Source organism: Ceratotherium simum, chromosome 34 (genome assembly GCF_057802395.1).
Source record: "Ceratotherium simum simum isolate JZ-2026a chromosome 34, ASM5780239v1, whole genome shotgun sequence".
NCBI classification, from domain to species: Eukaryota; Metazoa; Chordata; class Mammalia; order Perissodactyla; family Rhinocerotidae; genus Ceratotherium; species Ceratotherium simum.
This window is the reverse complement of record NC_141933.1, coordinates 16,470,121-16,487,043: the sequence shown is the minus strand read 5'-3', so window position 1 is coordinate 16,487,043 and position 16,923 is coordinate 16,470,121. Positions and strand designations below refer to the sequence as shown.

At 51.1% G+C, this 16,923-nt stretch overlaps 1 protein-coding gene across 1 annotated transcript; it reads left to right on the top strand.

Annotated features, from left to right (window-relative positions):
• The first annotated feature begins 3,827 nt into the window (after positions 1–3,827).
• On the top strand, positions 3,828–16,480 carry SMTNL1 (smoothelin like 1). Its single transcript, XM_087422910.1, has 8 exons — positions 3,828–3,889; positions 8,852–9,522; positions 9,773–9,905; positions 10,017–10,068; positions 11,485–11,643; positions 11,844–11,958; positions 12,133–12,284; positions 16,178–16,480. Exons 2-8 carry the CDS (start codon positions 8,854–8,856, stop codon positions 16,320–16,322), a joined length of 1,425 nt encoding a protein of 474 aa, XP_087279036.1. The 5' UTR covers positions 3,828–3,889; positions 8,852–8,853; the 3' UTR covers positions 16,323–16,480.
• The last annotated feature ends 443 nt before the right edge of the window (positions 16,481–16,923 follow it).

Genomic DNA, 16,923 nt, shown 5'->3' with positions numbered 1-16,923 from the left:
CAATTAGGTTTGCCTACACTTGAACTTCATGTGAATGGAATTATACATGATTTTCTGTTTCGTGCCTGACTTTAACTCGATGCAGTCTGTAAGATTTCATTCATATTGTTATGCATATCTGTTATTCATTCTTTCTTATTGCTGTCTAGTGTTTGATTGTATGAATAAGCCACAATTCATTTATCCATTCTCCTGTTGATGGACTTTTGGGTTGTTTCCAGTTTGGGGCTATTATGATAATGCTGCTTTCAATATTATCGTACATATGTTTTAATGGACATATGTTGCCCTGGTTTTTGCTTTTGAGAATATAGTCAACATATTATGGAATATTAAGAAATTGCATGGAAAAAGGAGACGAGTTCTTACAAGAGGAATGAAAGGTTATGAAAGGTGTTATGAAAGATTACGTACTGTATATCCACTTAAATAACATTCTCAAATGACAAAATTGTAGAGATGGAGAAGAGATTAGTGGTTGCCCGGGGTTAGAGTTAGTGAGGGGAGGAGGGAGGTGTGCCTTTAAAGGGGTAGCCCAGAGGAGATCTTTGTGGTGATGGTGGAGGTGTTCATACGAATCTATGCATGTGATAAAATGTCATAGAACTATACACACCATTCTACCAATGTCAATTTCCTGGCTTTGATAGTGCATATAGTTATGTAAGATTTAACCTTCAGTGGATAAATCTTAAGTAAGATTTAACCTTCAATACCTTCTCTGTGCTATTTATGCAACTTCCTGTAAACCTATAATTATTTCAAAATAAAAAGCTTAACAAATCATTACAAAAAAGATAATGTACTTAAAGCACCCAGTCCATGGCAGACGCTCAATACAAATCATTGTTCTTTTTTTTTTTATTTTTAGACTTTTATTAGGGCTAACTTAAAACATACAGAAAAGAGGAGAGAACAGTATGTGGAACTTACACATACCCATCATCAGGATTTAACAATTGTTAATATTTAGCCATATTTTCCTCATCTATTTTTATTTCTAACAGATAAAGTCTTTTTTCCACAATGCCATTTTCAAAATTATGGTAATTTATTAATATAATCTAATGCATATATTCAATTTCTCCCAATTTCTCAAAACTGTCTCTTTTTTAATGTGGCAAGAACACTTAACATGAGATCTACCATCTTAACAAACTTTTAAGTGCACAATACAATGTTGTTAACCGTAGGCACAATGTTGTACAGCAGATCTCAAGAACTTATTCGTCTTGACTAACTGAACCTTTACAGTCATTGAACAGCAACTCCATGTTTTCCCCTCCCCTCACCACCTGGGAAATCATTGTTCTTACTGATGATGATGTTATTGTTAACATCTACTATGAGACTGTATCTTTTCCTTTCTATATTTATACAGTTGGAGATTTGAGGACCTTTTAAGTAGGAGTCTCCAATTGTCCCTGTTAAGTTTCTTCTTGTAAAAGACAGTTTATACAGCCCCAGCCTTCCAAGATCTCTTTGGAATCCAGATACATCATCCAAAACTGCTGACCTCTGTCAGGACCATGCTGAAGCTCTGGTCCCTCATTCTATGCTGTGTTCTCCCCATTCCCAGCCTCCCAACCTCCCAGAGGGGGATTGTGTATTTGTTACTCACCATGAGTCAGTCTTATCCTCTTGGGTGAGACCATAGCCCCAGAGGAAGGGATGGAGCGTTGTCACCTAGGATCTCATATGGGCCCTGACCACTCATGAGAGACAGCCTAGGTGGACTTCCCTGAGATGAGCAGGAGATGAGAGAATAAGAACACCATTGGCTGGAACAGAATGGTTATTCTATTAGCTAGAAAAGAAGGCTGGCACGGTCTTAATCACTGTCATCCACTATTACCATTCGCATCTCTTCTCCTCACCTGCCTTGCTGATGCTGTGGTCCAAGCCACCACCATCTTGCTGGGTTACTGCAGTAGTCTCCTGACTGGTTTCTCCACCTCAGTTCATGCCGGGCCATGACAAAAAAATACGAGGTGAGGCTGGAACAGGGACATAGGGGTGGGGCAGGGGACCTTTCCCCAGGGCAGTAGTGCTGGGGAGGGTCTGAGTAGTACAAAGCCCAGAGGGAAGGAGACTCAGAGGGGCAAAGTCCAGGCCCCCTGGCCTGAGGCTCACCAAGGCCTGCTCTGGGCCCCACTTGCCCACAGCACGTGGACATCCAGAACTTCTCCTCAAGCTGGAGCAGTGGCATGGCCTTCTGCACCCTCATCCACAAATTCTTCCCCAGTGCCTTTGACTACTCTGTGCTGGACCCCACGTAGCGCCGGCACAACTTCACCCGGGCCTTCTCCACAGCAGAGTAAGCCAGAGCCATGGATGGCAGAGCTGGCTGGGAGCTCGGGGGCCCTCTAAGGAGAGTGCTGGATTCAAAGGGGTCAGATAGTGGGGTGGTCAGATAGAACAGCAGGCCAGAGAGATGTGTGGAAAAGCTCACCAATGTTGGGCAGATAAACTGTAGATGGGTGAAGGAGACATCTGGTAACCATCAATATCGGACTGTTCAACCATTGGTACCCAGACCTGGCTTTCAGATCATCCCAGGCATAGGCCCCAAGTTCCTATTCCATATTTCTATTAGCTATTTTATTTATTCAATATATATTTATTGAGCACCTCATATGAACCAGGTGATTGGCTAGGCCCTGAGCACATAGCCATGAGCATGGTAGCTAAAATTCCTATTCTCATGGAGCTTAGAGTCTAGTGAGAGAGTCAGATACTAAGGAAATGAATAAGGGAATTTTGGATTCCAATAAATATTATGAAGAAAATAAAACAGGCTGAAATAATGGAGAGGAACTGAAGGTCATGGAGACCTCTCTGAGGAAATGAAATTTGAGCCGAGACTAGAAGAATGAGAAGAAACCCATCTCACAATAAGCAGAAGCAAAAAGGTTACAGTCCTGAGTATGGAAAGGAATCAATTTATTTAAGGAGCAGGAAGGAGGCCAGTATGGCTCAAGTGGTGGGGACCTGGGAAGGCAGTTGGAGGAGTCACAAGCTTTGTCAGTGGTAGGGGTGTCCCCTGCACACATTCTCCAAAAGTAGTACCTTTTTCAGATCACAGGGCATATAGAGAAGGCAAAGATTTATTCTGTTTTTTCAGAGCTAAATCTCAATTCAGTATAAAAATTTGTTCAGAGCCTACTGTGTACCAGTCACTTCAGTTCAAAATAGAACTCAGGTTTGTATTTTCTAGAACTCTAAGCCCAGCGACCCATCAACTTGAGCCATGGCTCTTCTCTTTGCCCCTCCCCGCTCCAAATCTCTCTCCAGTGTGATCCCTGAGACACATCCCCCAAGTCTGCAGCTGTCCCATTCACCCCCTCCTTAGCCCACCCTTCAACAGCTGCTTTTGTCTGAGGAAGAGCAAAAGGGACTATTTAAAGGAGTATGGGGGAATTGGGGGATGAAGGAAGCAGAGGAGGCCTGGCCTGGGCTCTGGAAGGGCAGGGGAGGCCAGAGTGCTGGTGACCATGCTCCAAAGGGGCCTGCAGATGGTTTCCAGGGTTGCCAGGGCCAGGCGAGTACATTGGGAAGAAAGATGACCGTAGGACGGATGCTGCCAGGGTCAGGGAGGGAGGGACGTGCTGTGATTGAAAGGTGCCACCTGTCAGATCTTTATGGGAAATCTGAGCCTCGAGGGCCAGGGGAAAGTGTTGTACCAACAGGGTAGTAAACAATGCTCTTTGGTGGCCTAAGGCTCTTGAAGTGGGGGTGGGGTGGGGTGGGAGGGGGAGGAAGGTGGAAGAGGGGCGGGGAAGGAAGAGCTGGGGGCTAGAGGCTGCCCGGCTTAAAGGCAGCCTGGGAGTGAGGCCGCTCAGCTAGAGGAAGGAAACAGCTCCCAAGCCCCCAGGCAGAGGCCCCACAGGTAGGAAATACCCTGGGCCCCTTTCCCAGCTCCCCCTTCCATCTGCCAACCCCTTTCCCACCTTCCAAGGGCCGGAGACTCCAAGCAGAGCCCCGCACTTGGGTTGGAAAAATCCAGGCTCCTTTCTAATTCTCTCCACCACTATGTCAACCTCTTTAGATGTCAGAGGTCAGGGGTTCAGCCCTGGGGTGTTGGGCAACTTGAGATCACCTGCAGAGTAGCCTGCAGGTGGCAGTCCATGAGGAGGACCTGACACGGGTAGAGAGGGCCCTGCGAATCTCACCAGTCCAGGTGGGTTGGGAGGCAGACTCTCTAAGCAGTTGAGAGTTGCCTCTCCAAGAAGGGTCCCCGGCTGGGGTGGGGGATGGTGAAGCTTCAGGACCACCAGAAGACAGACTGGGTAGCAGTGGGTCGCGGAGGTATCAGTAGAACCATGAAGTGTCGTCTGTACTATGTGGGGCTTGGAACTGAGGCTCCTGGGTTCTCTTCCTCCGGGTCCGCCAAGGGAAACAGGAAGAGGGAGAGGGGAGCTGCCTGCAGTGCTGGTTGGGACACAAAGCAGGATGGTTGAAGGCCTCCTGGGGGTACAAGGAGGAAGGAGAGGGCCTACTCTTCACTTAGAAAGGAAAGAGCTGAACTGCCCAGCCATATCTGACAGCCCTCTCCCACCAGTGTGGTGCTCTTCACCCTGGGCTGGAGACTTTGAAGGGACACTGGCTGAGAAGCTTGTGGGAGCAGCATCTTCAGCACAAGCTCTGGATGGGTTATCAGGAGACCTGAGTTCTAAGTGTGGTTTGGCCATTTAATTGTCCTATGACTTTTCTTTTTTCTTTTCTTTTTTTTTTTTTGTGAGGAAGATCAGCCCTGAGCTAACATCCATGCCAATCCTCCTCTTTTTGCTGAGGGAGACTGGCCCTGAGCTAATATCTATTGCCAATCCTCCTCCTTTTTTTCCCCTTTTTCTCCCCAAAGCCCCAGTAGATAGTTGTATGTTATAGGTGCACATCCTGCTAGTTGCTGTATGTGGGACATTGCCTCAGCATGGCCTGACAAGCGGTGCGTCAGTGCGCACCTGGGAACCGAACCCAGGCCACCAGTAGCAGAGCGCGCACACTTAACCGCTAAGCCATGGAACCGGCCCCTGTCCTTTGACTTTAGTCAAGGGACTTCGACTCCCCAAGCCTCCAATTCTTAATCTGTAAAATGGGGCCAATAACACCTTTCCGGAGGCTTAGAGTGAGGAAGTAGTGAGATAAAGCAGGGCACTGCAGTGTAAGCTGTAAACTGCTATCAGAATTCTTAACTCTGGGGTGGGCAGTGTTATCTGGTTTCTCTACATTCTGAGTTTCTTCACTCCTTGTCTATTTGTGACAAGACTGGAAGGTGGAAAGCTGAGGTGATGAACACGCAGAATGGCCGAGGTGTGTGTGTGTGTGCGTGCACGCGTGTATACACCTGCCCTTCCCCTCCACCCCACTAAGTGTGTAGTACATCGACAAAGGGAAAGATATTTGCAGCACTCAGCTATGTCTTAGCCAGTTACTACACTTTGAGGTATAAAAAGGGCTTGTTATCATCATACTGGCGTTCTGCGTTCTCATTGCCTTTCCTTACCAACTAAATGCCCTCGTGGCTGGGTCAGGACCTTAATCTGGCACAAGACTGGGCAGAGGCCAATCTACACCATATGAGCTGATGTGTACGGAGTGCTTCCTCCATGCTGGGCACGCCTCACAATACTTTCTATGCGCTGGCTTCTGTAACTCTCCACCATCCTTATTTCTATTTCCAGAAATCAAAACACAGGGAGGGCAGGTAGCTTGCTCAAGGTCACACAATTTTAGTAAACAGTGGGAGCTGGGATCCCACCGTAGGAAGACTCCAGAATGAGTGATTCTCACCACTACTCCATACCACCTTCCAAACAAGAGCACAGGCAGGAAGGGGTTGTATGGATCACTTATTTTTTTTTTTTAATTTTATTTATTTATTTATTTTTTCCCCCAAAGCCCCAGTAGATAGTTGTATGTCATAGCTGCACATCCCTTTAGTTGCTGTATGTGGGACGCGGCCCCAGCATGGCTGGAGAAGCGGTGCGTTGGTGCGCGCCGGGGATCCAAACCCAGGTCGCCAGCTGCGGAGCACGCGCACCTAACCGCTAAGCCACGGGGCCGGCCCTGTATGGATCATTTAGATCAGCATTTGCCATACTTTCTTCTGCTAAACATGGCATGGCTCAAGAGGGCAGTACATGGGCTGGCCCCCTGGCTTAGCAGTTAAGTGCGCGCACTCCGCTACCGGCGGCCCGGTTAGGATCCCAGGCGCGTACCGCCGCACCGCTTCTCCGGCCATGCTGAGGCCGTGCGTCCCACGTCCAGCAACTAGAAGGATGTGCAACTATGACATACAACTATCTACTGGAGCTTTGGGGGGAAAAAAAAAAGGAGGAGGATTGGCAATAGATGTTAGCTCAGGGCTGATCTTCCTCACAAAAATAAATAAATAAATAAATAAATAAATAAATAAATAAATAAATAAATAAATAAATAAATAAATAAATAAAACTGTAAAAAAAAAAAGAGGGCAGTACATGCTCCTCAGGAAGAACAAAGCAAAAAGAAACGAAAGCAAAGGGAAAAACAATCCATGGTCAGATAGGTTTGGGGAAGAGTGAGTTAAATAAAGCTAAGCAAAGTTAAGGTTTCCTTATTATGGGGTATCTGGAATCTATTTAAGTGCTAATGAAGTTGTATATCTCTGGAAGTTGTATATCTGTATATATATCTGAAGTTGTACATCTCTGTTTTTGGAACAGCTGTAGCCAGAGAATACACTCTCCCCTAGCCCCTATTAATGTTTAAGGAGACCCTAGTTTTCTATAGAACAGAGTTTGGAAAACCTGATCTAGACCAATCCTGTCATTGTCAGTGGACACTGAGACCAAGAGAGGAAGGGGCTTGCTCAGGTCTCAGAGTGAGTGACTAGGAGATGGGGTCAAGTCCAGCTCCACGGCCTCCTGGCTCCCTGCTGATTGCATTCCATCTCTCAGGCTCATTTGTTCCCCTCTGACTTTAATATCTGCTGGAGCTGCTGAACCATGAGGGGCTCTGGTGGGAAGGGTGAAATTGGAGGACAGTGTGAGCATCTTTGCAAATCCCAGCCTGCTTCCAGGAAATTGGTACGGGGTGAGGGGGAGCACCAAATCCAGGGACCCCAGGGCTCTGGTCTGGGGGCAGTAAAACCTGAGTGGGAGGCAGGAACAGAGTCCTGTCCCTCATCTGCTTGCCTTCCTGCCTCTGTCCCAAATACTCAGGTGCCCTGGGTACTGTCACCCAGAAGGATGGCACTGCAGAGGGCAGGAGGTATTTTTAGACAGTGACAGGAGTGTCTACTACTTTTACTGCCTGAGTCATGCCCTGAACCCTATTTGGGGATTGTTTTCTTTGTAAACAGACCCCCAAGAATGGCAGGGGGATGAAGGAGCTGGCCCTGTCCCCCCACCCACCTGTTTTTGTAGATCCTACAGTACATACAGTACTGGACTAGGAAACTCCAAATTAAGGTGTCATAATCTCCCTCTCCCCCACAACCCCCAGCAGTTGGAGAGTCAGATTTCCCTACAGAGATTAGGGAGAGTACGTTTCCATTTCTCACCAAAGGAAACTCTTCCATGCCGAGGCCCACCTTTTCTGAGAACCACAGGCTGGCAGAGTGGGCAGAGACGCAGAGATCAGCTGGCCCAGGGTCTCCCAAATTTCAGGCATTTTTACACCACCTCTGTAATTTAGCTACATCTGTACCGCCTGTATTCTGCTTTCCTGAATGTTTTCCTTTGAATTAACTTACTTTAAAATTCAATAAATATATTTTTAAAAGAAACTTTAGAGGCCGGCCCTGTGGCAGAGTGGTTCAAGATCCTCGTGCTCCACTGTGGCAGTCCAGGTTCACAGGTTCAGATCCCGGGCGCAGACCTGTACCACTCATCAAGCCATGCTGTGGTGGCGACCCACATACAAAATAGAGGAAGACTGGCACAGATGTTAGCTCAGGGCTAATCTTCCTCAAGCAAAAAAAGAGGACGAGGGGCCGGCCGGCCCGGTGGCATAGCAGTTAAGTGCGCGTGCTCCGCTTTGGCAGCCGGGGTTCTCAGGTTCAGATCCCTGGTGCACACCAATGCACCACTTGTCAAGCCATGCTGTGGTGGCATCCCATATAAAGTAGAGGAAGATGGGCATAGATGTTAGCCCAGGGCCAATCTTCCTCAGCAAAAAGGGGAGGATTGGCAACAGATGTTAGCTCAGAGCTACTCTTTCCCAAAAGAAAAAGAAAAAAAAAGAGGCAGATTGGCAATGGATATTAGCTTAGGGTGAATCTTCCTCAACAGAAAAAAAAAAAAAGAAAAAGAAACTCTACATCATTACCGGAAATGGAAACTCAATATCACTGGCCAGAAATAGAAAGTAACTGTAAAAATAAATACAATGGAAACAAAACAGTGTTATTAAATTCTATCTGGATACTCCTGCCTGCTCTGGGCTCTGAGCCCGAGGCTAGCTCAGTCCATTAAAAGGGGAGACGAGTAACTGCTCCACAGGTATTCCAGGATGTGAGGATCAAATTGAACCGCCTCATTGGCTTAATCAAAAAGAGGCAAAATCATTGAAAAGGCATTATGTGACCTAAAGTTCTTTAAAGCCCAAGCCACAGCCTGCAGAGGGCCATTGGGCGAACACCATCTAACATCAGGTCACTGTGGCTGGACACCCCCACTTTGGGGAAGCAGCACTCTTTCCCTTCGTTTCACCACATGGAAAATGGATGCTCATGTCACATGTCCAAGTAGTGGGGGACTCAGGACTGAACCGCAGGCCCCCAGATTCCTGGGGCCAGCGCTCTTGGAGGGCGGGGCCTTCACTTCGTGCACAGATGGGGCATGAAGGGTTGCTTCTTTTTTCTTTCCAGAGATGGAGCAGAAGGAAAGGAAGCCCTCTGAGGATGGGACCACTGTCTTGCCAACGGCAGAGGCCCCGGGGACGCTGGGAGGTGGAGCCTCTGCAAAGGAGGAGGCCAAAGGCACAGCTGAGAAGACGGCCAAAGAGGGAACCCCAGATGGGGCAGGAAAGCCGGAAGGAGCACCAGCTGAGGACGGCAGTTCTGCTGAATTTGAGGGGGAGGCAAATGGGTTGGGTGAGGGCGAGGTGGAATCCAAAGTGGGGGCTGAACTTCAAAAGGAAGACCGTGGGAAGGAAGAGGCCACAGCGACTCCTCAGGGGATGACTGACAGGAAAGAAGAGACCAAATCTGAACCTAAGGAGGCTGAGGGAAAAGAGGAGACCACCCCAGCCTCTGAGAAGCAGAAGGCTGACGAGAAAGAGGCCAAGCCCGAATCAAGGGCGAAAGCCGACGTGAATGACGAGGCTGCTGGGGAGCAAGAGCCCAAGGCTGGAGCTAGGGAGGCTGACGGGAAGGAGGCCACGACGGCCTCTCGGGAGGAGAGTGACAAGACGGAGGAGCCCAAGGCTGAAGCCCAGGAGAAAGCCCATGCCCCAGAGGCCAGGGCGCACTCTCAGAAGAAGCCTGCTGCGGAAGATGAGGCCAAGGCTGGACCACAGGAGGCTGACGAGGAGCAGGTGGTGAGTGAGGAAGAGGAGAGGAGGGAGGAGGCCCCCACAATGTTCTGGAGTCCCCTGTCCCCCAGGAAGCAAGCCCCCCCCGCTTTATTCCCTTGGGAAAGTCTAGTCTTTTTCCCACTGATATCAAGAACCTGTGGTGGGGGGTGTGGCACTGTGGCCCCAGGCTGCCTTCTAGATCTTTCTGAGGGCCTCACAAAGCCTTGGGCAGGTGCTTGTGTGGCTGAGCCCACACAGATCATGTTCATTCCAGGAGCCAGGCAGTCCCAATGAAGAGCAGGAAGAGGGTGAGGAGAGACAGTCGGAGGAAGGAGCAGGGGTGATGCCCAGCTCCCCCGAGGAGTGGCCTGAGAGCCCCACGGAGGAGGGCCACAGCCCCAGCCCAGGTGAGTGAGAGCCCAGGAGCCCAGGGGTGCTGCAGGGGCTACCTGAGGGGGCGTGCAGGGAGTGCATCATGAGTAGCCCCACCTTCCCTCCCTCCTGTTCCTTTCCTCCAGATGAGTTGGGTCAAGACACCACAGCCTCTGGAGAGACCAGTCCTTCAGCCAGGTAGTGTCAAACTCTGGGCCCAGCTCTGACTCCTCCTATCACCCGTTCCCTTCAAAGTCTGCCATCACCTGAATCGGGGCCTCCCCAGCACCCAATCTCAAGATATTCCAGGATTCCTGGCATTCAGCCTCCCATCCCAGGGCAGAGCCCAGGAAACCAAAGGAGCCAGATCATGGGAGCAAAGGGAGCATGGGGCATCCTTGGTCCACCTCCCACCCCACTGCTGAAGCCTTGTCTTCAGCATCCCCAACAGCTTCTCAGAGGGGCTCCTCATCTTGCTGCTCAGCCTGTTTCCATGGTGTCAGCATCATCCAACCACAGGAGCATGAGCAGAAAGCCTGAGTTTGGACAATGACTCTGCCTCTTACCAGCTGTGTGACCTTGGCCTCGTCCCTTCACCTCTCATCTGTGAAGTGGGCACAGTAATTGTACCTACCTCACAGGAAAATTGTGAGGCTGAAATGATGTAATGCATGTAAAATACTTAGCACAGTGCCTGGTGCCTGGAGGATGCTGGATAAAATGAGCCTTATTCTTGCCATTGCACAACTTTAGTCATTAGAAGAATCTTCCTTTACTTTGACCTGAAATTCACCTCTGTGTCACTTTCTTTCTTTCTTTCTTTTTTGTGAGGAAGATTAGCCCTGAGCTAACATCCATGCTAATCCTCCTCTTTTTGCTGAGGAAGACTGGCTCTGAGCTAACATCTATTGCCAATCCTCCTCCTTTTTTTTCCCCCAAAGCCCCAGTAGATAGTTGTATGTCATAATTGCACATCCTTCTAGTTGCTGTACGTGGGACACGGCCTCAGCATGGCCGGAGAAGCCATGCGTTGGTGCGCGCCCGGGATCCAAACCTGGGCCGCCAGCAGTGGAGTGCACGCACTTAACCGTTAAGCCACGGGGCCGGCCCATCTGTGTCACTTTCTTAAGGAAAGATAACCAGTAAATACTCACGGAGCACCCAAGCAGTGATGTGGCAGCACAGCTGGGTGCTCTCCATTCCCCTTCTTACTCAAGCCTTAGAACCACCTTGCCAGGCAGGTATCCCAGTCCCCATTTCATAGATGAGGAAGCAGAGGCTCAGAGAAGTGACATGACAGTGCCAAGATCACACAGCAAATAAGAGGCAAAGCCAGGATTCAAACTCAGGTCAGACCTAAGACTTGTCCTCATTCTGCCCACACATCTCCCCAGACCACATGCTCCCCAAAGTTAGACTGAGCCTCGTTATTCCTTCTCAACCCCCTCCCAGTGCTGGGCATGGAGGAAATGTGTGCTGAGAGTGGGGGCTACAACTTCATATGCCTCTTTAGACTGCAGGGACCTCCCCCCGTCAGCCAGCCTGCCCTCCTGCCTGTACCATGTAGTGACTGGTCCCAGCCCCTCTCACACGTCTTTGAACCTTCCCATGTAGTGAGTCTTCACCCAGTGATGTGCCCCAGAGTCCCACGGAGCCCCCTCCCTCACAGGAGAAGAAGAAGGAGAAGGCACCAGAGCGCAGGGTGTCAGCCCCTATCCGGCCCCGGGGGCCCCGTGCACAGAACCGCAAAGCCATCGTGGAGAAGTTTGGAGGGTAAGAGGCAAGCGAGGAGCTGGCTGGGCTGGGCTTTCCCCGGGAACCACCGGTTGGTCTGGCAGGGAGGCCTGAGGGGCGATGGGGACAGCCCAGGGCGAGGTGGGAGGAGTGACATCTGGGGCTGGGGCTCCTTCCTGATGGAGCCCTCCATGGCCTCGCACCTCTCTGGCCTGGCCTTCTCCATCCCCCCCTCACAGGGCAGCCTCAGGCCCCACTGCCCTGTTCCGAAACACTACGGCAGCTGGGGCAGCCATCGGCGGTGTTAAGAACATGCTCCTGGAGTGGTGCCGGGCCATGACAAAAAAATATGAAGTGAGCATGGAACAGGGACACATGGGTGGGGCAGGGGACCCTTCCCCAGGGTGGGGGTGCTGGGGAGGGTCTGAGTGGTACAAAGCCCAGAGGAGAGGAGGCTCAGAGGGGCAGAGTCCAGGCCCCCTGGCCTGAGGCTCACCAGGGCCTGCTCTGGGCCCCGCTCGCCTGCAGCACGTGGACATCCAGAACTTCTCCTCAAGCTGGAGCAGTGGCATGGCCTTCTGCGCCCTCATCCACAAGTTCTTCCCCGATGCCTTTGACTACTCTGAGCTGGATCCCACGCAGCGCCGGCACAACTTCACCCTGGCCTTCTCCACGGCAGAGTAAGCCAGAGCCATGGATGGTAGAGGTGGGTGGGAGCCCGGGGGCCCCTAAGGAGAGTGCTGGATTCACAGGGGCCAGGTAGTGGGGTGGTCAGATAGAGGCTGAGGCCACACATTCATGTATCCACCAGACATTTTTTGACGGCAAGAACCGTTTCAGGACACAGCAGTGGATGAAACCAGCAAAATCCCTGCTTGCCCGTGGCTTACATTCTTTTTTTCTGTGTGAGGAAGATCAGCTCTGAGCTAACATCCATGCCAATCCTCCTCTTTTTCCTGAGGAAGACCGGCCCTGAGCTAACATCTATTGCCAATCCTCCTCCTTTTTTTTTTTTCCCCCTTTTTCTCCCCAAAGCCCCAGTAGATAGTTCTATATCATAGTTGCACATTCTTCTAGTTGCTGTATGTGGGACGCAGCCTCAGCATGGCTGGACAAGTGGTGTGTCCATGTGCGCCTAGGATCCGAGCCCGGGCCACCAGTAGCAGAGCGCGTGCACTTAACTGCTACCGTGGCTTACATTCTAAACGGAGACACAGATCATAAACACACACACGCATATGAAGTATAATGCCAGGCAGATAGGGGCCATAAAGGAAATGCAGGCAGGGTAAGGGGTAGAGGAGAGGCAGGCCTGCTGTCTCAGACGGGGTGCTGCCTCAGATGTGGGGTCAGATTCTGACTCTGTCATTTGTTCGCTGTGTGATCTTGGACAGGCTCCTTTATCTCTCTGGGTCTCCATATTCTGATCTTTAAAATGGGCATGACGTTTCCTCTTTTGCAGGGCTAGTGTGAGAATTAAGTAATTAAGTAAAGTCCCTATAACAGTGCCTAACCCACCACAAACACTTCAAAACAATCTTAGCTGCTGTCCCTGTATTATAGTGATGATATCACAGTTATGATGATAATTATTGTTCACTTTGGAACCTGGAGGGGGATTTATTGATGAGGCTCATGTAGCTGGGTGTCAGGGGTGGTGGTAGGATGGAGAAAGGGGTGGTACCAGAAAGGCAGGAGGGGTGTGAGGAACAGTGTGGCCCAAGAACCTGAAAGGCAAAGATGTGGCTGCTGCCAGGTGGAGGGGGAGGGGGAGGCGCTCCCACCACCCAAGGGTCAAAGCCAGCCTCGGCCAGAGGCCCCATGTCTACCCACCTGTGAGGCCTGAATGCCCCTTGATGGCCTTGGCTCCCAAGGAGCTCATGCCGGGAGGCCCCCCCCCCCGCCCCCCGTTCTCTCCAGTCCCAGAGAGAGGCTCCTGAGCCACTGAGAGAGACAGGACTCTGCAGACGGTGCGGCCCATGAGGCTCCGGGAATGGAGAGCTGAGGGCGTTTCTAAAACCCTGGGACAGGGAACAAGTCACTGGGGATGTTAGCAGCACCTTGGTCTCGGGGGCTGAGCCCTCTGGTCTAGTCTAGGTCTGGCCACCAACCTGCAGGAAGCCTGGGGCAGCAATCTCCCCATCTCTGGGCCTGCGTGGCCTCAATGGCAAAATGAGAGGATTGAAATTGATCTATGCTTTTCAAATGGGTTCTTTTTTTCTAGCAGATTCCTCAAACAAAATATTAAGTGAATGCCCAACATATAAAACAGATTAAAGGGGGATCTTTTTCGATTGGGAGGGGTTCCTGGAGCATCCCAGCTCTGCACCCAACCCCCCTTTCCAAGATGGTCCCTGAAGCATCTCTGTAGGGCCCTAGGGCACCAAGGATGCCATTTGAAAACCACCAGACTTGATGTTCCAGAAGATCCCTTCCAGTTTCGCATTATCCTGCCAAGGGATGGGGTGAGCGCCCTGGAGTGGGGGCCTAAGAAGGTTGGGGGCACCACGTCCTGCCCTGGGCTCAGAGACACCTTTCATGATGAAGATAAGCCACGTGAATCGAGAGCGACTAGGTGCCAGGCGTTCTGCTAAGTGCTTTCCTTGAATCATCTCATTCAATGCTCACAAAAATCCTAGAGTGTAGACACAAGCAGAAAGGTTACACGGTGTCCTGGGTCACACAGGAGGGCTGTGAAAGAACCGGAATTTGAAAGTGAGACTCCCAGTCGGGACTGAGAGCTCCAAGTAAACCTCAGAAGGGCATGGGGCTCGGCCCTGACAAAATGCCCCTGGCCTGTGGGGCATTTTGGTCATTGTCCCCCTCCTGCAGCTGCCTTGCCTTGGTTCCAACCAGGCAGGGCCACAAGAAAGCGGAAGGAATAATCAGGTGACGACGATGGGCTGACAGGAGGCATCAGGCAGCGAGAAGGGAAGGATGCGGTGGGGATGCGTGGAGATGGAGGGTGCAGAAGAGAGTCGAGGTGCTGAGTCTGAATCTTGCCTCCTTCTTCGCTCTGTGTCCCTCGGCAGCTGACTTAACCTCTCTTAGGGTTTGATGTGAAGATTAAGTGTGCAAAGTAAGGGGGCCCCTGCCACGGCCGTCACACCCCACTGCCTCTGTTCCAGAACTCGCCTCTGATTCCCATGGAGTCCTGGGATGAGAGGGGAGAACAGCCAGTGCTGGAGCCTCCAGTGGGCTCGATGATCAGCTGTGCTGCTGGAGGAGCCCAGCCCCGCTCCCCAGGCTCCATGGGAATGAAGCTGTTGCCTCTCTTGCGTGGGGGACAGCCCCCGGCCTGCACCCAGGAGCCGAGATCACCGCATTGGATTCTTCGAAATCCTCCAGTCTGTGCTCCTCCCCCAGCTCCCCGGTCAGTCCGCTTTGGGTTTCAGCCCAGCTGTCTCAGCCCCAAGAGAGGATTTCCCCTGGGACCCTAGTTTCTCCTTCTGCCAGCACCTATGCAGTCTGGTGGGCTCGGACCACTGAGATCCAGCTTCAGGGCAAGGAGGCCAGAGGCATCAGCAGGCCTGGGGTTGAGTCCCAGCTGCATCACTCACTTTGACCTTGAGCAAATCACCCAAATGCTCTGAGTCTCCAGTTCCTCTTCTGCTGGTTGAGGATGGAGAGGGGAAGTAAATGAGACCATTCAAGGGGAAGCATTGATTAAAGCATGTGGCGCATGGTTACAAGGTCCCAACAGCGCTTAGCTCAGATGATCAGCCTCAGCAAAGCCAGGAGTAGCATGTGGCCCCAGAGAGCAGCCAGAAGTTAGAAAAAGAGGACTTGCTGCTAAGTTCCATGCAGTTCCTCAAACACATCAAGCACTCCTGCCTCAGGGCCTTTGCACATGCTGTCTCCTCTGCCTGAAACCCTCTTCCTCCAGATATGCACATGATTAACACTGAGACCTTCCCTGAGCCCCCTATTAAGAGTACCCCGTTTCTAATACAGGAACATACCCTGTCTCCCTCCCTACCTTGTTTTTCTCCATAGCACCTCTCACCACCTGATGTTCTATTTACTTCGTGCATTTGATTACTGTCTGTCTTCTTCCACAAGAATGTCAGGGACACGAGAGGGGGGACGTTTTGGTTTCGTTCAGTGCTGATTTTCCTAAAAGAATGCCTGGCACATTGTAGGCCCTCAGTAAATACACAGAGACTGAATGAAGATGGAGCTGTTGCAGGTGTAAGCCAACACTCTGACTAGGATTGCGGTTCTGTCCTTTCAATTCTTCCTGAGGGGTCTGGCCCTCCAGAGGACAGATAGACCAGCAGGTAGAAGGGGTGGGTTAATGTAGAACTAAGACCAGAGGGTCCTGCTCCCATATGAGGAGTCCACACAGTCCAATGAAAATGGGGGCTTTGGAATCAGACCAAGCTGAGTTAGAGTCTTGACTGCCAGGCCTCAGTTATCTCATCTGTACAATGGGTTGTTGGCCAAGACCACCTCCCAGCTCCAACACACACAATTCTGTGGGTTTCATCCTCGCCGGGCTGCCCCACCCCTTCCCCTAGCTCCCATGTCCTTCACCTTTGACTCTCTGCTCCCCACCCCACCCTGTCCTCAGGAAACTGGCCGACTGCGCCCAGCTGCTGGAGGTGGAGGACATGGTGCGGCTGGCGGTGCCTGACTCCAAGTGCGTCTACACCTACATCCAGGAGCTGTACCGCAGCCTCGTGCAGAAGGGACTGGTGAAGACCAAGAAGAAATGAGGAGGGACCGACCCTGTGGGCAGAGGTGGGCAGGGTGCCCAGCCGACCAGCCGTGGCCAGAGGCTCACTTCCTCCATTCCACGGAGGCAGCAGAGCCAGGCTTGGGCAAGGGCAGTGGCACCAGTCTTAACTGCATTAAAAGTACTTTTGTAAAATCCTGTCTGGGCCCTCAGTGCATGCTCCCTGACCCACCCTGGACGCTCTCTCACTCTGGGGTAACAAATCCCAGCCACCATGGTTCCTTACCTGACACGATCTTCTCAACAACCATGAAAGGCATTTGGGAAAGGACGATGGCCTGAGTCCCACCACTAATCAGCTGTGTGACCTTGGGCCAGTGAGTCAACCTCTCTGAGCCTCAGTTTACCATCTGAATGGGGATAATGGGACTTCAAACCTCATGTAGGTGTTGTGAGGGTTAAATGAGACAGTGAAATGGACAACAAGCCTTGCCCAGTGCCTGTCACCTAAGTGTTCAATAAGTGGTGGCCAGAAATAAAAAACAAACCTTACATTTCGAGCCATTGGTGGCATTTTTTCCACTTCTCTTCCCTCTCTCCATACTTTTCCCAGATTAGGGAATTTCAGGGCAGGGGCTGGA

What these genes read in the sequence shown, in the direction of transcription:
- SMTNL1 (XM_087422910.1), top strand. Translation starts at nt 8,854, where the DNA reads ATGGAGCAGAAGGAAAGGAAGCCCTCTGAGGATGGGACCACTGTCTTG. An exon ending in AGGCTGACGAGGAGCAGGTG is followed by an intron (nt 9,523 to 9,772) that starts GTGAGTGAGGAA and finishes TGTTCATTCCAG; the next exon opens with GAGCCAGGCAGTCCCAATGA. An exon ending in GAGACCAGTCCTTCAGCCAG is followed by an intron (nt 10,069 to 11,484) that starts GTAGTGTCAAAC and finishes CTTCCCATGTAG; the next exon opens with TGAGTCTTCACCCAGTGATG.